Raw genomic sequence first — 26,296 nt, 5'->3', positions numbered from 1 at the left:
TCAATCACACATTTGAAGGCAAACATTAAAGCCTGAAATCAGGAACATCATGTTCTGTTCCTTACCCCATTTTCCTTCTTGACTCCATGGTTATTAGTTAGGAACCTCTTCTTTGGTACCCTAATGGGGTCAGATACAAACTGGGGATAAATCCCAGCCAGGCAGAACTAGGAAGGCTTCTTCATGGAAGCCAGGATGCTGTACTGCAAGAAGAAGTCACCTGCATCCAACCTCCTGCACCAGTGCTTCTCAAACTTCAAGGTGGACACTAGCCTCCTATGTATCTTGCTAAAATGCAGATTCTGATGCAGTCAATCTAGTGTGTGGTCTGGGATTCTGCATTTCTACAAGCTTCCAAGTGATGCAATACTACCAGCCTGGGGACCACATTTTGAGTAGCAAGGATCTACATGACTGATTATACCTTCCTACAGCTGATGTTCACAAACTCACAGAATCCTTAACAGCTCAACCCATTCCATACCATTCCCAGGCAGGAAGGGCACACGCTCGAAGCTGCTTCCTAACACTCACCAACAGAGCAATCATCCTCCTGTTCACCATTCAAAGCTCTGAGCACCCAGACTTCAGAATTCACTGAACAAGTTAACAAACGCCATTGTTTATTCTCAGGCTTGCATTCTGCTGCCAGGAAATACTAAGAACTCAGAGAAACACAATCGTTCTGGGTTTCTTAAACAGTAACTAACTTCCTGGCAAAACACTGTTTTCCTTTCTTAACAAAGCAAAGAGTCCAGGCCTATTGTTTGTAACTGCCTCTTTTCCTACCCACAGTGGAGTTCTACTCCAGGCACGATGAGGAGCTCAAAGTCTAAATGGGAAGACCCGCAGCACCAAGGCCACCACGCTCCACAGTGAAGACACATTAAAAACCCGCTGCAAAGTGGGAGGAGTAACAGTGCTGCAACTCAACTTCATGTATTAGTGAAACTGACTGATCTGTCCTTTCTTCCCACACAATCAAGGAAGAACATTCGAGTATGTGTTTTCTAATTATAACCTCATAACAATGTTTAAAGTAGTTCATTTGTTTAAAATACCTTATATTTTAGAACAGTTTTCAGTTCAGAATTAAGCACAACATACACAGAGTTCCCATAGACCCCCAACCCCTCTCCATCAGCATCTCCAACCACAGTAGTGTATTTGTTCCAATTGGCGAACCTATATTGATTCATCACTGTCACCCAAAGTCCACATTTTACATCAGGGTTCACTCTTGATGTTGTGTATTCTACGGGTTTGGACAAATGTATAATGACACATGTCCACTGTTATACCATATCATACGGAATACTTTCATTGCCCTAAAAATCCTCTGCATTCTACCTCTTCAGCCCTCCCACCCTGCCCCTGCCCGCCTCGATCCCTGGCAAACAATGATCTTTTTACTGTCTCCATATTTTACTTTTTCCAGAATGTCATGCAGTTGAAATAAAGAAGGTCTGGGTTTTTGTTGTTGTTGTTGTTATTGTTGTTGTCAATGACTCGAAGCTTGTTTTGTTGTTGTTGTTGTTTTTGAGACAGAATCTTGCTCTTGCCCAGGCTGCAGTGCAGCAACCTTGGCTCACTGCAACCTCCGCCTCCAAGGCTCAAGTGATTCTCATGCCACACCCTTTCAAGTAGCTGGGAGTACAGGTATATACCATCACACCCAGCTAATATTTTTAATTTTAGTAGAGACAGGGTTTTACCACGTTGGCCAGGCTTGTCTCGAACTCATGACCTCAAGTGATCCACCCACCTCAGCCTCCCAAAGCGCTGGGATTACAGGCGTGAGCCACCACGCCCGGCCTGAAGCTCATTTTTTTTTTTTTTTTCTTTTTTCTTCTTTCCTGAGTAGTTTTGTTTTTTAACTCCATGTTACAAATGGGTTAACTGAAGCTCACAGAAAGCAGATTATTTGTCCAAACCTAGTAAGGAGCAGAGCTGGGTTTCAAATCTAGGCCTGTCTGATGCCAAAGAGGAAACCCTTTTCTGAGCTGTTTCTACTAGTGCTTGTCCCTGCACCTGGACTCCCCGCCCTTCCCACCCCTTTGCCCCACAACACTATCTGACTAGATAATCTCCAACCTAGTGTGCACTGCATTGACGCCCCATAACCACTCAGTAACATGCACAAAATACTCAGTAAATGGTACAATTCAAACGTCAGCTCAGAAGTGAAGCTTTCCCGTCCCTACTTCCCGGGTGGACCTCATTGCACTCCTTTCTCTGCTATTCACATCTCAATTCTAGAACTTTTATTACGGCAGATTCATCATCTCGCTTTTATTCATGTATTTTCTCTCTGGAGGAAAAAATGGTGAGTGCTCTTAGAGCAAGAACCTTGACTTAAATCAAATCTGTCTGCTAGACACCCAACATTCAGTAAGCCTTTAAAATGGCAGGGAGTAGGAAGGCAGCAAAAACATTAGGCCACCTAGTTCTTTTCACATTTCTGCACCTGTTTAGACTTAGAAAAGTCACTTCACTATCTGGACTTGAGTTTTCTCATGTGTAAAATGAAGGGCTCAACTATCACAATGTCTAAGATTCCTTTCGGAAAATAAGAAAAAGTTATTTTCCAAGCTAAAGGAAAGAAATACTAAGAAAGTGCTTGTCACCCGGTCCCCCCTTCTCACACCCCTATGTCACTAGGGAAGAAAGTTACAAGAAAAAATTCCTGGCAAATGAGGACTTGCCCTAGCAACTCACCACTGAGTAAATCTTTCCTCCTTCTAGCCTTGAATTCTCATCACCTTAACCCTCGCCAGATCCCAACTCTCACCCTCAGCCTCTTAGCTGAAGTACTGTGTTGTTAACTCAAGGGATAGCCAAGATTCTGGTTGTGTGCTTTCCCTTGCATTCCCCAGAAAATTGAAGCCTATTCTCCAGCTGAAAACAACACAAACATGTAGCTAGGAAGGCCTGGTCAATAGGCTAAAATGTAAAGCACCAAAACATGTGCCAAGGCGCTCACCGAGATGCCCTAAGTGAATGAGAGTAATTCACCCTGTAGCCACATCGGTTGGTTCAGTCCCCTAGTTCTTCAAGCCAGATCCCTAGTCCCACTGTTTTTGGAGTCCTTTTTTTTTTTTTTTTGGTAATTAGTCCATGAGCTGCTGAATAGTTCCACTGTTGATCTCCTAGTGAGATGGGTCAAGAGCACCGTTTTATTATTTCTATGGATGACACGTGTAGATGCCTTGCTATCAGCTCAAGAAGTTTACATCTACAAATGAAGCAGGGTCTAGAAAGGCCATGGATGAGCCTTAAAAATGATTTGAGGCCAGGTGCAGTGGCTCACGCCTGTAATCCCAACACTTTGGAAAGCTGAGGTAGGTGGACAGTTTGAGGCCATGAGCTTGAAACCAGACTGGCCAAATGGTGAAACCCTGTCTCTACTAAAAATACAAAATTAGCTGGGAGTGCTGGCGCACACTTACAATCCCAGCTACTAGTGAGATTGAAACATAAGAATCACTTGAACCTGGGAGGCAGAGGTTGCAGTGAACCAAGATCATGCCGCTGCATTCCAACCTGGGTGACACAGCAAGACTGTCTCAAAGAAACAAAGAAAAAACATTTTTTTAATTATTTGACCCATTATATAATCACTGAAATCTTTCAGATAAATTTTATTGAGCATCTAGTACACGATGGTTCCTACACTCAGTCACAGCACATCAATTAGGCTTTGTTATTCAGGAAAATCTCGGAGTTACTTCAAAATCTTTTTCCTCCCTGTGCTATGTACTGACCTGTTTATCCTCCAGACTGTTCTTTACTCACTTCTACCCATTTAGACTTATTCCTTCCATTCCATGCCACCTACACAACACCAAAGTAATGTTTTTAAGACCATGCTTGATCATGTTATTTCCCCCACTTAATATTCTTCATGTGCTCCCCTGAGCAATCCAGAGAAACTTCTCAGTGAGACTCACGCAGTTCTTCATAAAATGGCCCTGTCTCCCTGTCCAACCTTTCATTATCCTACCTTACCTTCACTGCCCCCACCATCCCATGTTACAACTGCATTGACCCCTCTGATCCCACAGCACCACATTCATGCAGCTGGGCCTCCCACACTTTGCTCCCTCTATTTGGAAAATCCATCAGTGAAGCATCACGTCAATGAGAACCTACCTTTTAGGTCTCAGCTCAGTCAAGCCTTCTCCCAGGAAGCCTTTCCTAATCCATCCACTCAGTCTGGATTCAGTGTCCCTTGCCTATGCTCCCACAATACGCCACTATGGTTACCTGTATCAGAGCAACTTATCCCATTGTGCTTTTTACTTTTTATTTTTTAAAATAGTCTTGCTCTGTTGCCCAGGCTGGAGTGCACTGGTGTGATTTCGGCTCACTGCAACCTCTGGCTTCAGGGTTCAAGTGATTCTCCTGCCTCAGCCTTCTGAGTATCTGTGATCACGGGTGCCCGCCACCATGCCTGGCTAATTTTTAGTAGAGACGAGGTTTCACCATGTTGGCCATGCTGGTCTCAAACTGACCTCAAGTGATCCACTCGCCTTGGCCTCCCAAAGTGCTGGGATTACAAGTGTGAGCCACCATGAAAAGCCCCATTGTGATGTTTTGTTTTGTTTTGAGACAGAGTCTCACTCTGTTGCCCAGGCTGGAGTGCAATGGTGCAATCTTGGCTCACTGCAACCCCTACCTCCTGGGTTCAAGTGATTCTCCTGCCTCAGCCTCCCAAGAAGCTGGAATTACAGGTACGTACCCCCACTCCTGGATAATTTAGTAGAGACAGGGTTTCATCATGTTGGCCAGGCTGGTCTCAAACTCCTGACCACAAGTGATCCACCTGCCTCGGCCTCCCAAAGTGCTGGGATTACAGTCGTGAGTCACCGCACCCAGCCCCCACTATGCTTTAGTTACAGGTTACTGAGCTATCTCTCCACTAGACTGTGACAAAAGGGTCTACATATATATTCAGTATTGTATCCCCCAATAAGCAGAATATACTAGAAGCTCAATAAAAGTTTTAAAAATTTGAATGATTATACAGTGAATCAAACTATTTTTAAGAACCCAGTATAAGCACTGTCTACTGGGAAAGGGGAGGAAGAGATACCAAAAGTAGGGAACCCAGTATCTGCCCTAGAAGGCCTTTATAACTCCAGGCAGGGAGAAAATATAAGCTCACAGAATAGTTCTAGTGGATGATCTGCTCTGCAGATTATCTTGACCAACTCAAGCCCACTCTCTGATAAATCAATTACTGACTCTTAAGACATGGCCAAAGTAGAGTACTATGACAATAGAGGACCTAATTCTTATTCACAGAAATACATGAAGTATGGAAAACACTCGGAATACAGCCAGGAATGTATTAAGTACGTCTTTGTTTGTTAAGTAAATATATAAATAAACGAATAAACAACAAACTCTATTTTACTTTGCTAGGCCTGGAAACATAACTCCAAGAGTTTTCAAGCTGCATATCCTGAAACAGTTAGAAGCACCTGCAGTTAAAATATGAGAGAGTTCAGCTGTTCAAGATTCCAAAACCAGTCAAGAAAAAAGGAAAAAAGAAAGTTCTAGAGACTGTGGACTGAAAAGAAGTGAGTCCATAGTTAATAAAAAGGGACTTCAGCATTCAGGAAAGCTGCCACAGCTAAAATGCTATGGGAAAGCAACCATCTTAACCTTCTCCTAAGAAGAAAACAACTGCTTGTACAGCAGGTACTGCCGATTAACTCAACCACGACTATCTAATCCCCTCCAGCATGACTTCCTGCACAGTATAGGCTAGAAGGCTGAAAACTACATATCCCAGAATTCCCTGTAGCTAGCAGCTCTAAAAATGGCTGAACTTCTGATGAACAAATACAAACACTATGACTCTGAGAGTAAAGGAACAATGGGCTGTGAGACTTCTGAAGAAAACCGTGGCAGAGGCCCTTTGGTGTTCTGCAGCAGCCATGGTGGAATTTCTACGGTCCAGTCAGTTCAGAGATGTTGAAGCTGTCACCAGAACCCTAGGTTCTCAACCCAGGAGCTATGCAACAGCAGATGTTTCGTACAGGGGCTCTCAGAACTGTTCCTCGTAGCTCACTTAGTGCCTGCTCCTACAGGCCTTTCCATCATTCTGAAATGTCTTTAAATCCCTGCAATAATTCTCTTTTTTAAATCACTGCAATAGATTCTGTTGTCTGCAATGGAACCTTGACTAAAAGATTATGGAAGAAATGTTTCATCTGATTTGAATCCAGCTCTAGCTTTATAACAAAAGCATTAGGAACATAATTCACTTTGAAGAACGCTACTCTGAAATAAGTCTATTCAATGGAGGAAAATGAAATGGAGGAAAATGTAATGGAAGAAAACACCAGCTAGGTCAACCCAATAAATGCTCAAGAACTAGGTAACAAAGGCAGTGACTGTTTGTGTTAGAATGCGTTCACAAATGCATTGTGGATTTCAAACCAAAAGATATGTAATGTTCTCTATACCAAAAAAAGATAAATGTTTCAGGTGATGGATATCCTAATTACCTTTATTTGATAATTACATGTTGTATATTCATTGAGTATCAAAGTATCACATGTACTCCAAAAATGTATACATCTATTGTGTATCAATTTTTAAAGAAAAAGCAGAAAATGACCTACCTTACCAACCAGTTTATATTTTTCATTATTATACCTTCTTCCTTCAGAGAAAACAGTATACAGCTGAATATATTCACTATTTTCCTTATCCTCCTATCTAGTAAGTTGTAAAAATAAAATACTGCAGAAATATGACATATTTTTGTGTACTTATTTCCTAAATAGCATTATTTGCTTATTGTTTACTTTGAGATGATATGTAATATCTAATTACACTGAGTAAAAGTTATCCGTGATCAGAGAAAATCTTTATAACGTTCTTGAAATCGTAAATGTTTCCCTGCATATTCAAAGGCAGCAAACTGACCTTAATGGCCCATAAATCTCCAGGCAAGAAACACAAAAGGAGACAAATTTTGTAAGAAATCTGCACAAAAGAGGCACTGCTTTCCAAATGAGCTCAGGCTAATGATTCATTGAGCAATTATTGGAAGAGTTTTCTTTTTCCTTCAACAGCTGCTTTTCTATTTCTAAAAGAATTTCAATTAAACCATTTTACTGCTTACAATTTCCAGAGACACCACACTCTCCCAATCAATACTGTCTTAAAGATAAAATGCTTCCACTAATAAAACCTTTTTTCTGTAAATAACAAAGCCCCTGCTCAAACCTCTCCACCCTTCTGCGTAGGTGAAGATGCTTACAAGCTCAGGGACACTGCCAACAGGACAGGCACAGGCTGCCCTGTTCTACTGTGTACCATTACCAGCCTCTTCATTGCCCCTTGCCACACAAGCCAGGCAAATTGGTCCAGGGTAAAATGGCAAAGGGGAGGTGTTTTATGGAAGAAGAAAGAGAAAGCCTCTGAAGAGGGTTTAATTAAATCAAGAAGACCTAGTTAACACGGGTAAGTTATTTTGCGTATCTTCAGCCCAACTGCCAACCTAAACTCAGTAATATCTTCTGGTCACAACTCTCTACCTACCTACCTATTTCTTAGAAGTCACTTTGGATTATGCAAGAGAGCAAGAAGAATCTATTTGGTTTAACATGAATAGATTCTGTCTCCTTGCTCTATCTATGCCATATTCTCCCACCTTTCCTCCTAAAGTTAGCAAAGAATGAATCAAATGTTTAAAAAGAAACATTAAATTTCAGGGTGAAGTTGAAGGCACAAAACTATGTTATTTTCCCCCACCTCTCACACTGGAAAAACACTAACTATATTCTCTACAAGGTACAAGGAAAAAAGAGTTATAAATGATGAAAAAAGGTGATAAGTTAGAGATCATGACCAAAAAAAAGTAATAGATGACTAGAGAACAAATTACACAAAATCATGACTCCTCGGCTTCAAACGACGCTAATAAATCATACATACCATTAGTGTCACTTCCTCAGAGAATCAAAAAGACAAAGTGAGTCACAATAACATAGAAGGAAAAAAGATCCCCAGCCTGTTGGGGGCCCCAGCTCCTAAAATGATCCTCCCACTCAGAGAATTTACTTTCTGATTAGGAAGTCTTCACACATGCAAGAAAACTGCTTTCTACCAAGCATCTCTGCAGTGGGCAAACACTAGCAAACTGGAACTCGACATGGAGTCCCAAAATGTGGGAGTCCCCCAGGTTAGAAGGCCAATTAAGAAAGAAAGTGTGATCTCAAGAGAGAAAAGGACAACATTTTTGCCATCTGTCCAGGGGAAGAGGAAGGGAACCCTCCATAATCCCAGATGCCACCTTTCTGCTTTACACTCTGCCTGAAAGACCAGGGAAACTGGCGAGCAGAGCTATGTCAAAGGGTTCTCCCACACATCTTTACATCTGTTCCTTTTGCCCATTAGCTGCCCAAGCTGTCCAGGAGACACCTCCCCACCCAGAGCACCCCTAAGCCCACCAGCCATCGCAGGCAGCTGAGGGGCCTGGGAGACTGGGAACAGAGAGAGACAAGAACGAGACCAAGGCTCACCACATCCTCGGGGCACATGGCCCCCCTTCCCCCACTGCCCTCTGCTTCCACCATTTCTCTTCAGAAACCTATTTGTGTATTAATAAAATAGTTCATCTTATTTATTATGCCTAAAACTTACTTTAAAGACTACAACACAGAGACTTCTGCTTTCAGGCATGATATAGTACACACATTTATCCCTATCCCTCCACCAACGACAGCTAAAAACCTTGGCTGTAATATATAAAACAAACGCAAGGAGATTCTGAATGGTGAAAAGAGCAGACTGGCTAGAGACCTCGGGACCTAAGGAATGACAACAAACAAAATAAAATTAAGTAAATACTGACATAAATATTAATATTTACATTAACACAATATTAATTATACTTACTATAACTTACTAGGTGGGCTTATTAGCAGAATTAGATTACATAAGAAAGAATTATTGATCTGGGCATGGTGGCTCACACCTGTAATCCCAGAACTTTGGGAGGTTGAGGTGGGCAGATCTCTTGAGGCCAGGTGTTCCAGACCAGGCTGGCTGGCATGGCAAAACCCAGTATCTAGTAAAAATACAATTAGCTGGGCATAGTGGCACATGCCAGTAATCCCAGCTTTTGTGAGGCTGAGGCAGGAGAATCCTTTGAACCCAGGAGGCAAAGATTGCAGTGAGCCAAGATTGTGCCACTGCACTCCAACCTGGATGACAGACTGAGATTCTTCTCAAAAAAAAAAAAATTATTGAACCTAATTGAACCTAAGGATATGTCAAAAATCACCCAATCTGAATAAGAGAGGAAAAACTTGACTGAAAAAATACACCCTCAGAGACCTTTGATACAAGAACAAAAGATCTGACATTGGTGTCATTAAATTTTCCAGAAGGAAAGAAAAAATACGGGGCTAAAAATATGTTTGAAGAAATAATGGCAAAAAAAAAATCCCCAAATTTGGCAAAAGCATAAACCTACAGATTCAAGAAGCTGAATAAACCCCGAGTTAAATACAGCAATTAAAAGACAGAGCTGGGCAGAATGGATTGCTAGAAAAATGACCCAACTCTAGACTGTCTACAAGAAATTCACTTTAAATATAACAAAGTGGAGAGGTGGAGCTTTAAAGGATGGAAAAGCATATGCTATACAGATATGAATCAAAAGTAAGTGGGAGTGACTCTGTCAATGGCTGTTAAAGTAGACCTCAGAGAAAGAAAATCACCAGGGTCAAAAAGGGTCATTGGAGAATGATAAAATTATCTTCTCACCAATAAGATAGAAGAATCCTAAATGTGTGTACATATACATATACATATTAAAAGCATCGTGGTTTTCAGGGATTAGGGATGAGAAGGAGGAGGGTGAGTATGGCCATCAAAGAGACAGCACAGAGTAGCTCTTTGAGGTTCTGTATCTTTATCATATTGGTGTTTACATGAATCTACACGGATAAAACTGCATATTAACTGTATACACATACACAAAAAAGCGTCTGCAAAACAGGTGAAATCTGATTAAAGCCTGTGGGTTGTACTAATGTCAAGTTCCTGGGTTTGAGAGTTCACTATATAAGATTCCCTACTGGGGAGCTAACTATCAGGTCCTCCTGTTGGTAACAACAAACACTAGGGACTGCTGTGGGGTGGGATCGAGGGCTGGCAAGGGCTAAGGAACAACTGTTGGGTACTGTGCTCAGTACCTGGGTGACAAGATCATTCTACCCTTAACCTCAGCATCACACAATATACCTAGGTAATGAACTTGCACATGCACCCCTGGAATCTAAAATAAAAGTTGGGGGGAAAAAATCAAAACGATTCCCCACTGGGGAAGCTGGGTGGAGGTACACGAGGCCTCTCTGTACTATTGTCGCAACTTCCTGTAAATGTGTAATTGTTTCAAAATAAGAGGATGTTAAAGGTAACAAATTGACTCAAAGTCCCATCATAGAAAAATGGCTAAAATGAGCGTTTCTAGGGTTTAATCCAAGATGGGATTTAGAACCCAGCTAGCATGACCTTTACTTCGCCCCCTAGTGGTAGCGCCAAAGGCACCGGGGGAATAACAAGGTGTGGAATCTCCAGGTGATGACTCAATACCTCATTTGCATACCCATGGTATCCTGCACATAGTAAATTCTTTAAAGCTTAAAAGACTATTTCTTTTGACTCAACATTTCTAACTATTAGAAGATTACTTAAACATTTTTTGTGCAAACCACAGGCAGTAGTAACTCTTTTTGTGAGAACTGTGGGCACCATCGCTGTATTAGGAGTTGCAGTTATTGCTGGTTTCTCTTTAAATTGTATAAGTTCTTTTGCCTTTTACTGAAGATTCCTGTGGGGAGGAACAATCAGCTTTTAAAGCAACTTTTTGAATCCTGGCTTTAGACAAGACAGATCATGTTTTACAAAAAAAAAAAAAAAGACCTTAGAAAAAGGCACTGTGATGCATATTCAAGTGTTTCACTGTTGCACTAACTTAGACATTGAATAACAGGACTTCTAAGGCCACAGTTAACTCTTGTCTTGTTTTCCATCTCAAAGCTCTGAATACTGATAAAAGTCAATGTAACTTTCCTTGACGATATCTGATTTGGCTAATTAGCAACATTAACTTTAGAGAGGCAGACTGGCTTAGACAATTTAGAGAAACTCCCCCTTAGTCATGGACTTTAAGATACTAAATTCAGCCACATGGTTGGAGAATTTCTGGTTGCCTGTCTACAAAAGAGCTCCGAAGCCATCCCCCTTTGGATAATGTTCTTTTTATCTATCTACCTAGCAAAAAATACAATGCAAGGTGGTGATGCAAGCTCCTTAAAGGATTTTATCAATTCCACTGACCAGTTTGGTATAAACTGGTTTCCACTGCTTACCTAATAAACATTTAATAATACATGCCACAGAGAATTTAACTTGAGATTTGCTTTCATAAAACCTGGGAGCAAAATTATGGTGGAATAACCAAGCTTCATCTATCTTGAACTTTTTGGCAGCTATTGTCATCCCTGAAAGTGACATCAGTCAGTTCCCCACACAAAGACACCCCCCTTTACATCTTCTCCCCTGTGCCCCTGTGATCTTGCTCTTACCTTGCTGCTGCTGCTGCTGCTTCTTAATTTCTTTTTAACAAAGGCTTATCAACTGTCATGTCATGATTTTAAAAGGTAATAACCTTTTTAAGAATGCTGACAGGCACCACTTTTAGGAAACGTACTGAGAGAAGGAAATGTTTCCCCTCCTTCCCACTTCCCCATACCTCCCCCACAAATTTCAGATCCAGCCACTATTCAACCTGCCCTAGGCTAGAATAACCCCTTCCCCCTTTCTCTCTGAATCCTATTGTAGCACTTAGACAATTCTGAATCCTGTTATAGCACTAGTATGTTTATGTGTAAACTAACTGTAATCCACCTCCAAGGACAGTTCTTAACATTGAACGCATCCAAATGAGGAGTCTGGAAAAACTGAGTTAGCATTTGAAGGATTCTAATCAGAAATCTACTCCCAGACATGACTACAATTCAAATAATTCCAATATGGTACCTAAAGCTACACCTGAAAGTTTACTAGCATACGGAACATTAGAAATAAATAGTTTACTAATGAAAAGCATGGTGCTCAACATGTGATGGGTTAAAATTTTTCTCAGGCTTGGAAACCCTTATAATAATGAAGTTCGGAAGAATCCCTTGAGGCCAGGTGCAGTGGCTCCTGCCTGTAATCCCAACACTTTGAGGGGCTGAAGCAGAAGAATCACTTAAGCCCAGGAGTTAGAGGTTACAGTGAGCTATGATCACACCACTGCATTCCAGCCTGGATGACAAAGCAAGACCCTGTCTTTAAAAAATAAGTAAATAAATTAGTCAGGGTGTGGTGGCTCACACCTATAATCCCAACAGTTTGGGAGGTCATGACAGGAGGATTGCTTAAGTCCAGGAGCTTGAGACAAGCCTGGACAACAAAGCGAGACCCTGTCTCTCTAAAGATTTTAAAACTTAGCTGGGTGGGGTGGCACATGCTCACAGTCCCAGCTATTCTGAGGGCTATGGTGCTGGCACCACGACACTCAAGCCTGGGCAAGAGACAGACCCTGTCTCAAAAAATTTAAAAAACCTCCTTTGAGCCCAGCACCCAAAGCACTGAAGGTTGAACACTCTCTTCGTCTGCGTCCTTTAATAAGGCTCTATCCTCTAATCAGACTAGAAGGGCAGATGCTTCAGCCAGCAGAATAGAACTGCACCAGCCTCAGAACGAACTTTCTGCAAGATGCTTGTTGGAGTACCTAAAGACAGGCAAAAGAGGCTTCGTGAGCTTTCAGGAACAGGTTCAATGATGGGTTTTGTACCTGCCTACTTAATGAATGTTTGTACTGGTAGGAGAATTCAGAGATAGACGTTTTCGCTGTTTAACATACCACTTGGTGGCAAGGTTGTGGGAGAGAAGTCATTTAACTCCTATCCACCTCCAAATGACAGAAGTTACCAAGAGTAAAACCAAAGAACTTTATTTTTGTTAAACAACAAAATAGGCTTGTATTCAAGACTCAGCTCCAATCCACTGATTCCAGGGAGTCCTCTCTGATCACTCCAAGGCTAGAAACTCTTCCAGCAAATTTGGCTACACAGACTAGGGTCAATCATACAGACAGAAACACGTTGTTAAATGGCATGCCAAGGCCAGCTTTCAGGCAGGACCCACAAGCAGGGCCAATTGTCCTGGCTGTGTACAGCCCTCGCCCTTGTTAAATACTTCGCACATCAGCCGTTTCAAAGCTAGGGGTGTCTGCCTGGAATTCTCAAACAGTGTAAACTCGAAGAGAGAAACCATGCCTCTTCCTTAACCCACAGCAATTATCACAACCCAGACCAGAAAGCAGGTAGTAAGCACTGACTTGTACACTGATTGCTTTGTGGCTGAGAAATTTCTCACCATCCCCAACAGTGGCAAAGTCTTCATCTTTGCATCCGACTCCCTCACACATTAGTAGGCTCTTGAAAATATTTGTTGAATTGAGGTGAACATGCCCATCGGGGTTGGGGATTTCTTGTAAAGGAACATGGATCTCTTGGCAATGTTTCCTTTGTTTCAGGTGTGTAAACTCTGGTGAGTTTACAGAGGTTAGGCCCTAACTCATTTTCATTAAGCCGCAGCCCCTCAAAGATTATTCCACCATGTCTGCCATATCTCTGCCTCCCTCCATCTGATGGGAGCAGATTAATAAGTGATTTGGCTGTGTGTGTGAATGTTCAGCCTGTCTTCACTAACAGAAAATTAGATTTTACACAGCTTCTCCCCTTCCCAAAGAGGCTTGCTTAGAGACAGATTCCTGTGTTCCATGCCAGTCCCTCCAGACAAGGAGAATGTGGACTGAAGAGTCTCCAGATGGCAGGGACAAGAAACCCACAGATGAGGCCAGGCGTGGTAGCTCACACTTGTGATCCCAGAACTTTGGGAGGCCAAGGCGGGTGGATCACTTGAGGCCAGGAGTTTGAGGCCAGCCTAGCCATCATGTTGAAAACCAGTCTCTACTAAAAATACAAAAAGTTAGCCAGGTGTGGTGGCACATGCCTGTAGGCCCAGGTACTTGGGAGGCTGAGGCAGGAGAATCGCTTGAACCTGGGAGGCAGAGGTTGCAGTGAACCCGTGGTTGTGCCACTGTACTCCAACATGGGCAACAGAGTGAGACGGTCTCAAAATAGAAAAGAAGAGAAAGAAACCCGTGGATTAGCAATGGAAGAAAGGTTTGCTTCCTCCTTGTGAACACAAAGAATGCCGGCTCTTCACACATCAGTGCACGACCTTTTGTCTCTAGTCTCATCCCTGCTAGATTTTCTTCCTGACATGTAAATTGGCAGATAGGTAGGGAAAACATAAGATGGTGGTGATTTCCTGGTGAGAACAGCAGCAGGAATTGTAGCTCTCTGTCTCATGTAAAAATACGATCTACCATATGAATGGATAAATATCAAATTTGCTGATTAATTCTTAGCCACCAGGTACCCTGCCCTGTTCTGTTTTCATCTAGTAGTTTATGGGAAATACTATTGTTTCATTAAAAAGGTCCTTGAGGGCCGGGCGTGGTGGCTCATGCTTGTAATCTAGCACTTTGGGAGACTGAGGTGGGCAAATCACAAGTTCAGGAGTTCAAGACCAGCATGGCCAACATAGTGAAAACCAGTCTCTACTAAAAATACAAAAATTAACCAGGCGTGGTCTCGGGTACCTGTAGTCCCAGGTACTTGGGAGGCTGAGGCAGGAGAATCATTTGAATTCAGGAGGCAGAGGTTGCAGTGAGCGGAGATCGCACCACTGCACTCCAGCCTGGGTGACACAGTGAGACTCTGTCAAAAAAAAAAAGTCCTTGAAAAAGCTAGGAGAAAATAAGGTGAAGGCAGAACCAAGGGTTTAGCTCTGCAAAACTAACATATCAGGAGAGAGAGAGAGGGAGGGAGGGAGGGAGGGAGGGAGGGAGGGAGGGAGAGAGAGAGAGAGAGGGGGAGGGAGGGAGGGAGAGAATGTGTCTGTGTGTGTGTGTGTGTGTGTGTGTATGTGCGCACGTGCACGCACATGCATGCCTTCAAATGGAGAGAGAGAGGAGACAGAGAAGCAGGACAAGGCAGGAAAATCAGTCAGAGAGCTCCAGAAAGAGTCCACAGAGGAAACGGCACCCAAAATCCTTCAAGCACTGACCGCTGCCCTCTGGCTCAAGTCCAGACCCCACATATGGCACCCAATGGCCTTTATGATCAATCCCCTGCCTATCTTGAGTGATTCATTCCTCACACCTCAACCTTCTAGCCAAGCTGAATTTATTTCACTCAAATCCAGGCTGTCAGGCATGCTATTCTGTTCACCCACCATTCCTGTCTCCCAGCCACCCCTTCCCTTGAGTTCCTGCAGGTGGGGCTCTCTGCAACCTCTGTCTGCACAAGCCCCAGCGGCTGTTGCGCCGCTGCGCACCGTCTCATCATCGCCTTCCCCCAGAGTTCAGAGCCCACTGAGGACACAGACTGAGCCTGAAATGTCACAGTATCCCCAGCATGTGGCCTGGAAGCAGCTTACAGAGTAGGCACGCATTAACTCACTGGTTAAATGAGTCAAAACGGAATGTTGTTTTTCTGAAGTATTAAAATGCAGAGGCATTTATAAATAAACTAAATCTTAACAATCTTCATGGGCAAAGCATGAATAGCTAAAAACTGTCTTTAGGGAAGTACCTCTTTCTCTATGTTCACAGTCATTCAGATTCAAGCTCTCCTGTCTGCCTCTGTCTATGCTTCCTAAGCCTCCTCACAGGCACTGTAAAGTCCTCTCTGATTTTACTTCTGAAAGAACAGCTTATTTAGAGGTCTGAAACCTGCCATGGAAAAATGCATCCTCAGGAAAGCACAGAATTGATTACTTGTAACACTCTTCATAATGCATTAAAATTTTTAGAGCTCTTTTCAATAGCAACCCCACGCTCTACATGTAAATATCTCTCTGTAGAACATTACCTCCTTGCTGAAAAGGGAGAATCAGCAATTTTTTTTTTTTTTTGAGATGGAGTTTCAGTCCTGTTGCCCACGCTGCAGTGCAATGGCGTGGGCTCGGCTCACTGCAACCTCCACCTCCCGGGTTCCAGTGACTTTCCTGCCTCAGCCTCCCAAATAGCTGGGATTATAGGCACCCGCCGCCACACCTGGCTAATTTTTGTATTTTTAGTAGACCGGGTTTCACCATGTTGGCCAGGCTGATCACAAACTCCTGACCTCGGGTGATCCACCCACCTCAACCTCCTGAAGTGCTGGGATTACAGGCGTGAGCCACCACCCCCAGCTGAGAATCAGCAATCCTTAATGCTAAAGCAAGGAATTATTCATCCATGAAAGGAAAAATAACAATAACCACAATAACATGTATTGCGCATCTATTCTGCACTAAGCACAAGCATGCTGGGTGTTTTCTGTCCATCACCTCTTTCTCCATGACCTTGTATTCCCATGTTCCAGGTAACAAAACTGAGGCTAAAAGGAGGTAAATGAGGCCAGGCACAGTGGCTTACACCGGCAATCACAGCACTTTGGAAGGCCAAGATGTGTGAATCACTTGAGGCCAGGAGTTCGAGACCAGCCTGGCCGACGTGGAGAAACACCGTCTCTACTAAAAGTACAAAAACTAGCTGGTGTGGTGGTGCACACTTGTAACCCCAGCTACTCAGGAGGTTGAGGCAAGAGAATCACTTGAACCTGGGAGGCAAAGTTTGCAGTGAGCTAAGATCGCACTACTGTACTTCAGTCTGTCTCAAAAAAAAAAAAAAAAAATTCTTTTGAAAGGAGGTAAAGGATTTTCCCAGATGTAGCAAAGCCAGATCTGAATTCAAGCCCGTCCAACTCCAAACCTGTGCTCTTTCCACTATGCCAAGTATTTATGATCTTGAATCCTAAATAAAAGGAAAAAAATTAATGTCAATATACCTGACAGAACTTCATTTGTATCAGTTTGGTTCAGACACTGCTGTGTAGAAACATGTTTACTCCATCAAGCAAGCAACATGGGCACTGAAACATTTTCCCTATCTCCCTGGCACTGCTACAGAGAAGAGCAGCAAGAAGAAAGAGAAAGGGACTGGCAAATACGACAATGGGTCAGGTCAGAAGCCAGTGAGGCTGGGCCCGCCCCATTCCTGTCACACACAGGCTCTAGCATAGCACACTAGAGCCTGCGGGGTGGGTGCAGAGGGTGGTTCTTACCCTGAGAGCCTGGAAGAGCAAACATTGCAAAACAGGATGCAAAAATCAGAGCATATGGAATCTGAACAGCCATTGACAGCCACACCTACGCAAGCTCCCACACCACATCTGTTGTCTGGGCAAGCACAATCAGCCTTAGCCCCAAAGAAATGCCAAAGCTCAAAGGCATTCTTGATTTGGGCTGTAATCCTCCCAACCTGGACATTGCCAAAAATTGGAGGACTACAGTCAGGTCCAGCTCCCTTTCACCCTCCTAAATGTAGCTTCACTCTGAGTCACTAATTCCCTAATACGTCCTTCCCTTTTCTAACTATGGCAACACCACTGGAGCAGCGTCTCCTCTACTGATGATCTTGCCAAACCCTACCCATTCTTGGGGGCTCAGGTGACGGTCAGCCCCCTTCTCCCAGAAGCAGTTTGTGATTTTTTGTGCCCAGAATGGTCTTCTCCCTACTCTGACTCTACACACTGTCCCACTTAGCCCACCTGCCTACACCGCCATCTAGAGGCACGCAGGACCCACGAATTTCACTTCCGTGCTGCAACCTGGCACTTCACTCTTGCCTGTAGTTAAATTCAGTAAAATATCCACTGACTCCGCTCCAGGCATTTAAGATACAGAAATGATTAAATCCCAGCCCTGCTTTTGTGGGACCCACAAGCTAAATGAGAAAGGACAACACCAAATGAAATTCTACAAATAAATTTGTCATAATAGAGTACACGATTGGATCCAAAACAGTGCAGCCCTATCACCCTATTTACAGCCTTCAAATCATTTAGCTTAATCTGTGGCCATTGTTTGTTCATTTATTTGCAGTCAGCCCATCCCTGGTAGGAGACACTAGCATAGGGATGTTGTCTGTCTGGTTCACCACTGTCCCCAGCACTCCAGATGGACTCGAGCACAGAGACACTCTCATTGAAAGCTGTATTTGTGGAAGGAAGTAAAGAGAGAGGTAGGCAAGTGTCATGAACTATAAGAACCAAGCCCAGCTTGAGGTTCAGGCAATGCTTCCGTGACAGGGAGGCAGCTATGATCTGAAGTGTGAGTGAGGGCCAAACAGAGGGTGTGAGGCCCAATCCAGAAGAGGAACAGCATGAGCTAAGGTAAGAATGGCAAATCAGCATGACCAAGGGAGTGGGGGCAGAGCCCTTAAATATTGCTATAGACCAGCAGCTCTTAAAAGGGGATGATTTTGCCCCCTGGGGGCACTTGGCAATGCAAGGAGACTTTTTAAACTGTTTTTTATTTGTTTTTGTTTTTAGAGACAGGGTATCACTCTGACACCCAGGCTGGAATGTGGAGTGCAGTGGCACGATCTCAGTGCACTGCAACCTCCACCTCCTGGGTTCAAACAATTCTCATGCATCAGCCCCTGGTGTAGCTGGGATTACAGGCACACACCACCATGCCGGGCTAATTTTTATATTTTTAGTAGACACAGAGTTTCATCATCTTGGCCAGGCTAATCTCAAACTCCTGACCTCAAGTGATCTGCTGGCCTCAGCCTCCCAAAGTTCTGGGATTACAGGAGTAAGCCACCACACCCAGCCGACTTTTTAAATTGTTAAGACTTAGGACAGGAAATGCTGCTAGCATCTACTAGATAGAGTCCAGGGATGCTGCTAAGCATTGTACAATGTCCAGAGCAGCTCCCCACAACAGCCATCTGATCTAAAATGTCAGTAGTGACCAGGCACTGTAGCTCACATGTATAAACCCAGTGCTTTGGGAGGCTGAGGTTAGGCGTTCAGGACCAGCCTGGGTAATATAGTGAAATCCCATCTCTACAAAAAATTTAAAAATTAGCCAGGTATGGTGGTGCATATCTGTAGTCCCCGCTACTCAAGAGGCTGAGACAGGAGGATCGTTTGAGCCCAGGAGTTCAGGGCTACAGTGAGCTATGATTGTACCACTGTACTCCAGCCTGGGTAATGGAGCAAAACCCCATCACTAAAAAATAATAATATTTAAAATATAAAATGTGGCCAGCCATGGTGGCTCACGCCTATAATCCCAGCTCTTTGAGAGGCCAAGGCGGGTGGATCACTTGAGACCAGGAGCTGGAGACCAGCCTAGCCAACATGGTGAAACCCCATCTCTACCAAATACAAAAATTGGCCAGGTGTGGTGGTGTATGCCTGTAATCCCAGCTACTTGGGAGGTTGAGACCAGAGAATTGTTTGAACCCAGGAGATGGAGAATTACAGTGAGCCAGGATTGTGCCACTGCACTCCAGCCTGGGCTATAGAGTGAGACTCTGTCTCAGTAAAATAAAATAAAATGTCAGCTGGGCATGGTGGGCCATGCCGATAATCCCAGCAGTTTGGGAGGCCAAGCAGGGGGTGGATCAACTGTGGTCAGGAGTTCAAGACCAGCCTGGTAACATGGTAAAACCCCATTTCTACTAAAAATACAAAATTTAGCTGGGCATGGTGGCAGTCACCTGTAATCCCAGCTACTCCAGAAGCTGAGGCAGGAGAATCACTTGAACCCAGGAGGTGGAGATTGCAGTGAGCAATCACGCCACCACACTCCAGCCTGGGCAACAGAGGGAGACTTCGTCTCAAAAAAAAAAAAAATGTCAGCAGTGCTGAGGTTTACCAGCCCAGCTGCAGACTAACATTCAAGGGATGGGTAGGTCAGAAAACATAAGCTTTCTTCTGAAGTTCATGCCTTCTAGTCACACCTAATATCTTCTTTTGATTAGAATTTGGACCAAAGTAGCATGTGCTTGCCACCTGCTGCAGCCTCCAAGAAAAGAAATAATTCAGCAAGGAGTGTGTGGAACCTGAGGACCCATATCAATGTCCATCGCCTGCTGGATGTTCACAGGACTCACCATTTCTTCCATACATTCTAGGCCTCCAAACCACCCACCCCACATGCAAGGTGCTGAGCAGCAGACAGATGAGAAGATGAGAGGTGCTCACAGCACTGGTAGATGAACGGATAGTCAGATGGACAGAGGGTTGGACAGATTTGTCAGGATGGCAAAAGACTGAATCCTTGGTGCTCCCAGAGTGTGTGCCTGTGCTACATGTACTTTTCTGTGAGGGCAGAGTTGGCTCCAGCAACAACGCTCCTGCCCCCCGCGCTGTCGTGAGCTGTCGCGGAGAGCACTGAGAAAAGGTCATCTCCGCAGGGCTCTGGAGCCTCTGCAGGGAGTCAAGCAACTGGGCTTGACCTAGTGAAGCACAGGAGCCAGGAAGTCAGTGCAGACAAAGCCCGTTTGTCTAGAAGTAGCAACACATGGCTGGGCTGAGCCTGCCCTTGACAATGAAATCTGCGGCAGCTCCAACACTTGCTGGAGCCTGACCCTGTGTTCACGTTCTCATGCTGCCTCACCACGGCCCCTTTTCAGCTAAAAGTCTCTCAAATGTGTTTGCTTACTTTTACCCCTGGCAAATAATTTTATATTTCCAGTATTATCTGAAATTCTTGAATTTTAACTCTAAAAGGAAAAAAAAAAATCACCTTTTTTTTTTTTTTTTTTTTGTAAGACATCCAGTAGTATTGTATTTCTAAAGAATAGATCCGAGACACTCACAAAGGCTACCTCCTATTACATCTCAAATTCCACTTGGCGACAAAGCTTCCCGAATTTCCTCGTCTCTGAAGTGGGCACGATACTACCCACATTACATTCTTACTAAGAATCATAAAAGGGGCTTATTTCAATAAGAAACGACTAGAAATGGATGCCATGGATGAAAATTCAATTTACATCTAAATTTTCACGGAAGTATCTGGTGGGTAGAGCAACAAAAGCCGAGAATTTCACCCCATGCAGGGCGGGACGCTCTTCCTAGTTCCAGGCAAGCATGGGCCCTGTATCTTCTATATGCCTCTGTACAGAGTTGGGAGAAAGGAACAGGCGATCCTAGCAAATCAAAACGGAAACTGGGCTACATTTGTTACAATTTCACGCAAGATCTGCAACTTTCGAAAAATATTAGTACAGGCAGTACCCAACTTGGAAATGAACTGTCTTGAAAAAGTTAATTTATAAACAGACTGTTCAGAACCTGGAATGCAAAGTGTCTTTTATGTCCCAAAGGCTGATTGAATTTATAATCTATTTGGCATATTACATAAAGTAAAAATAGAAAACAAAACAAATGATGCTCTGATAGCATTTTAAAAACACATAAAAATACTTAGAAAAACAAATATGCAGCCCATAATTCACCTTGACCCAAAGCCCACACATGAGCTGGGCACTGGACCCCTGCAGTCCAAGTTATAACTGAAATGGGGTCCTGAGAAACTGAATAGAGAAGAATTAGAAGAACCCCAGCCTCAGAAGGACAGGGGTTCTGGTAGGAGAATAAAGTAGTCAAGCATCTCTCAACAGGAAGAGAAGGGTCTGGTACCTACCCAGAATATATACTCTAGCACAGAAGTGCTTCTGCTCACATCTAGAAAGATATGGGTATGTGAAAGAACAGCACCCACTCCGCCTGCTACCAAAGCAGACAAAATTAGCTGCCACTGAAAACAAGTGAGCCAGACCCTTGGCACCGCCCTACCAGGAGGAGGAGGAATGGGAATTCCCAGCACGCTCTGCAGCAGCAATGGACAGCCAGGGGTGCTCAGAGGCCAAAAGGAAGATGTTTCCACAGCTGCCAACAGTCGGTGTGGGAGTGTCCAGGGGTTACCTGTGTTTTTGATGGACCTGGCTAGATCAAGAAGGAACTTCCTGAGCTTTGTGAAAACTGTCCTACCTGATAAGGTTAATCAGGTTTCTGGTATCTTCAGAGGGGAACAGGGGACAAGAAGATAGAGACCCTGGGAATGCCTTCCTCAACACAGCACGCTCACACCTTTACAGCAGAAAGGGCACTGAATTCCAGATTGTTGCTGAATACGATTCCTGGATCTCCTCCAAATACAAACATGATGTGAAATATTGAAATCAGGTTTGAAAACTCAGAAGATTTATTATTCATCCACTTTATACCTTCTTTAGTCCTCCAAATAAAGTGTCAGTCTCCAGCTCAAATTCCTGGTCCAGTTCCTCTTCATGTTCTGACAAAAAAGAAAAAGAACAGCCTCCATTAGTCACAAAGCTAAACAAAACTGGGTTGGCTGAATAGCTGGGGCACTAAAAGAATTGGAATATGTCCTGGAAAAGCAGACGGTGGACTAAACTACAGGAACGGAAACATACCACATTCCTTGACCTTTCTTTCCAGTGTTCTGTGACCTAAGTTCCTGGAAATACATAGAGACACTGATGGAAATTTGGCTTGTAATAAGGGTCACAAAAGGAAAGATCAACAGAGAAGAGTTTCCAACACAGGAAAACATGGGAAGGGTTACAGCAAATGTCCCAAGCGCACACGCTGTTAGAAATGCTGACACCAACTATGCCCTAAACTATGCTGATCAGAGCTGCTATGATATAATGCTAACAAAATATCCTAAGATACTCATATAATGGTAATAAGCATGTTTATAAGTAAACCAGTTGATTTGAAACGAAAGATAAAATCTGCAAACACTGCTTGTACCAGGCACAGTGCAAGATACTAGGAATGAAATGGAACCACACTAGCGTGGCTTTTGTCCTCCTGGGGCTTACTGTGTACCAGGGAAGGTAAACAAACACATAATAAGAAACTACGATAGTGCTGATGAGTGCCATGAAGCAGAAAGGAATGCTGTGGGGGCCGATGCGGAGGTCTGTGCAATGTCCTGTAGGCAGCTGCATGGGTGTGAGCGGAGCTCAAGGGAATGCTCTAAGCTGGAGATACAAACTTAAGAGTTCTCAGTTAAGAGTAGGACAGAGCCATCAGAATGGCTGAGATTCACTCCTCCCCCACAAAAGGACAAAGAGTACATAGACAAGAATGGGGAAATATGAATGCTTATCAGATCAACCAAAGTATAAAAACCACAAACACCAAAAAGGAGCTACCCAGAAGGAAACCCCGAGAGAGAAAGAGCTGTCACTAAAATACAATCACGAACTAATGCTGATTTCAGAGTAGGATTAAGGGGCAGATTTACACACATTAGATGCAAACAGCAACCCCAGCCTCAGACCACAGGCAACACTTAGGAAAAACAGAAAAGGGAGGCAGGCACACTGACCGAGGGCACACGGGGCACACCTCTAGGAGCTCCAGCCACGGTGCACTCCAAGTGGTCTGGGAGTGTCATGGAAGTGTGCGACTGCAGTAGGGCGCTGGTCCTCTCTGCAACAGCTGCACACAGGACCACTGTGTGTGTGCGTGTGTGTGTGTGTGCACACCTATATGTGTGTTGCACTACACACAGACTCAAGTCCAAGGGAACAGTTGGTGAACAAATGACAAGTTATTGTGATCCAACAAAGAAATCCAACAAAGAATCTGAATTCATGACGGCAAAGAGGGTAGAAAAACTTTCTGCCTCGTCCCTCTTCTGTTTTAGCCTTACTTCCCCACAAAGTGCAACCTTTAGAAATGTCAGAACTATCCGGGATTAAAAGAAAGCGAAAACTTAAGCTCCTTTTTTGCTGCTGCTTTTTTAAGAGTTCATTCGAAAGCAGGGACATTTACACACTAACCTCAGATTTCCTGAGGCTGGAACATATCTCCCTCTAGTGGGAGAACGGAACCCTATGCAGACAGGAGAATTATGATGAAATCCTGCCTAGTGCTGTCCAGCAGAAATAGAGCATGAGCCACATGTAAAATGTTCAAGTTTCTTATAGCCACAAAGTTCAAAAAAAATTAATTTTACTTTATTCCAACACATCCAAAATTGTGTATCAATATGAAATCAATCTTAAACAATTACATGAGTTATTTTATATTCTAATTCTTTATAATGCAATTTACAGGTCATCTTTACAGCACACCTCAATTTGGACTGGCACATTTCAAATGCTCCCTATCCAGATGCGGTTCACCACTACAGTACTGGACAGCATAGCTCTAGACCAAAAATCCTTCCTCTTGTTTTAGAGAATTCACATAAATCACCCTTGTCTCATTTCTTGACACAAATGCTCCCTGACATAAACTTTAAATTATAACTTAAATCCATTCATGACCCGTTTGGAACTCACTGTCTTCAGAATGTCTTAAGTTAGCTGAAAATCCCCAGCTGCAGAATGTAGTCGATACAGGAGAACCTGCGGCAGGGCATCTTTCTGCAAGCTGCAGTCACCCTCAGGATTTCTGATGATGCTTTCTGGTAACCGCCCTTTGGGTCATTCTGCCCACCGCCCAGATAGAGTGGATTTATCAAGACAGAGGAATTGCAATAGAGAAAGTTTAAATCACATAGAGCTGGCTGGATGGCAGATGGGAGTTTTATTATTACTCAGATCAGTCTCCTGAAAATTCGGAGACTGGGGCTTTTTAGGGATAATTTGGCAGGTAGAGGGCTAGGGCTGATTGGTCAGGTGGGAGATGAAATCACAGGGAGTCAAAGCTACCCTGCTGTGCTCAGTTGGTTCCCGAGTGGGAGCCACAAGACCAAGTGAGCCAGTTTATCGAGCTGGGTGGCACCAGCTGATCCCTCCAATACAGGGTCTGCAAAATAGCCCGAGCACTAATCTTAGGTTCTACAATAGTGGTGTTATCCTTAGGAGCAATTGGGATGGTTTAGAATCTTGTGGACTCTAGCTGCATAATTCCTAAGCCATAATTTCTAATCTTATGACTAATTTATTAGTCCTATAGAGGCAGTTATATTTGTAATTTTTACACAGGCAGTTTTATTCTTAGGGAAGGACCTCAGACCTTAATTCTTTGAACAGAACTGGAGTTTCTATCCTAACTCAAATACAGTCAGGCAAGAGCCTGCTGCAAACAGAAAGAAGCATTCTGTGCTTGGGAATTCTCTCCCTATCACACAGGACCATCGGGCAGAACCCGCTCTTTCTTCCAGTGCCCTGGTTCTATTTCCCAAAATTCAGTGCTCTACAAAACTGCCTGAGAGCATAGAAATGAAGCAATTTCTGCTGATGAGCCCCGATTACCACATCAGCTATTGATTCTTCCCTCCTACAAAAGGATACATCAAAGTTCCATCCTACTACTGAGTGAGAGGATTTGCATTTTAATTGCTGCCAATGAGCTGTGGTGGTAAACCATTTACTTAAAACCTCTAACTAACCTACCCCTTTTCACTCCAGTATTTTGATGGGAAATTAATTCTGGGGTGGGGGTAATAAGAGGGCATAATCAGAAATAGAAGATCATGCACACACACACCCTACTCTGACACAAGTCACTGCGAGGGTGCAGCATACTCAGTGATGACACACGTGCCCTGCTGTTTCTATGCATTGGAAAAATTCTAATCAGCTCCTACTAATTCTTTATTTCTCCAGGAAGCCATGAGTACAACAGACTATGGTAGCAATTGAGAACTGGACAACAGACTATGGTAGTAATTGAAAATTGGGTGTATATGTGCCACATTTTCCTCGTCCAGTCTATCATCAATGGGCATTTGGGTTGGTTCCAGGTCTTTGCTATTGTAAACAGTGCCGCAATGAACATACATGTGCATGTGTCTTTATAATAGAATGATTTATAATCCTTTGGCTATATACCCAGTAATGGGATTGCTGGGTCAAATGGAATTTCTATTTCTAGGTCCTTGAGGAATTGCCACACTGTCTTCCACAATGGTTGAACTAATTTACACTCCCATCAACAGTGTAAAAGTGTGCCTGTTTCTCCACATCCTCTCCAGCATCTGTTATCTCCAGATTTTTTAATGATTGCCATTCTAACTGGTGTGAGGGGGTATCTCAATGTGGTTTTGATTTGCATTTCTCTAATAATCAGTGATGATGAGCATTTTTTCATATGTGTGTTGGCTCATGTATGTCTTCTTTTGAAAAGTGTCTGTTCATATCCTTTGCCCACTTTCAGATAGGTTTGTTTTTTTCTTGTAAATCTGTTTTAGTTCTTTGTAGATTCTGGATAGCAGCCCTTTGTCAGATGGATAGATTGCAAAAATTTTTTCCCATTCTGTTGGTTGCCAATTTACTCTAAAGATTGTTTCTTTTGCTGTACAGAAG

At 43.4% G+C, this 26,296-nt stretch overlaps 1 protein-coding gene and 1 non-coding gene across 9 annotated transcripts in view; one reads left to right on the top strand and one right to left on the bottom strand.

Moving 5' to 3' along the window:
• The window catches only part of HHAT (hedgehog acyltransferase), a 349,450-nt gene that overhangs the window by 290,255 nt on the left and 32,899 nt on the right, over positions 1-26,296 (bottom strand). For all 8 annotated transcript variants that reach the window (XR_004272205.1, XR_004272208.1, XR_004272207.1 and 5 more), the window contains one exon: positions 22,229-22,296. Coding sequence is in view for 1 of the 8 variants with exons in the window: in XM_032289133.1 (XP_032145024.1) it covers positions 22,229-22,296 (68 nt within the window). In the remaining 7 variants the exon portion in view is untranslated. The remainder of the gene's footprint in view (positions 1-22,228; positions 22,297-26,296) is intronic.
• Positions 10,809-10,921, top strand: LOC116559117. Its single transcript, XR_004272314.1, has one exon. It is a non-coding gene; the product is annotated as a U5 spliceosomal RNA (small nuclear RNA).

This window comes from Sapajus apella, unplaced genomic scaffold (genome assembly GCF_009761245.1).
Source record: "Sapajus apella isolate SASKATOON/1434 unplaced genomic scaffold, GSC_monkey_1.0 scaffold22, whole genome shotgun sequence".
NCBI classification, from domain to species: Eukaryota; Metazoa; Chordata; class Mammalia; order Primates; family Cebidae; genus Sapajus; species Sapajus apella.
Note: the sequence above shows the minus strand (reverse complement) of the source record. Positions and strands in the feature narration are given on the sequence as shown.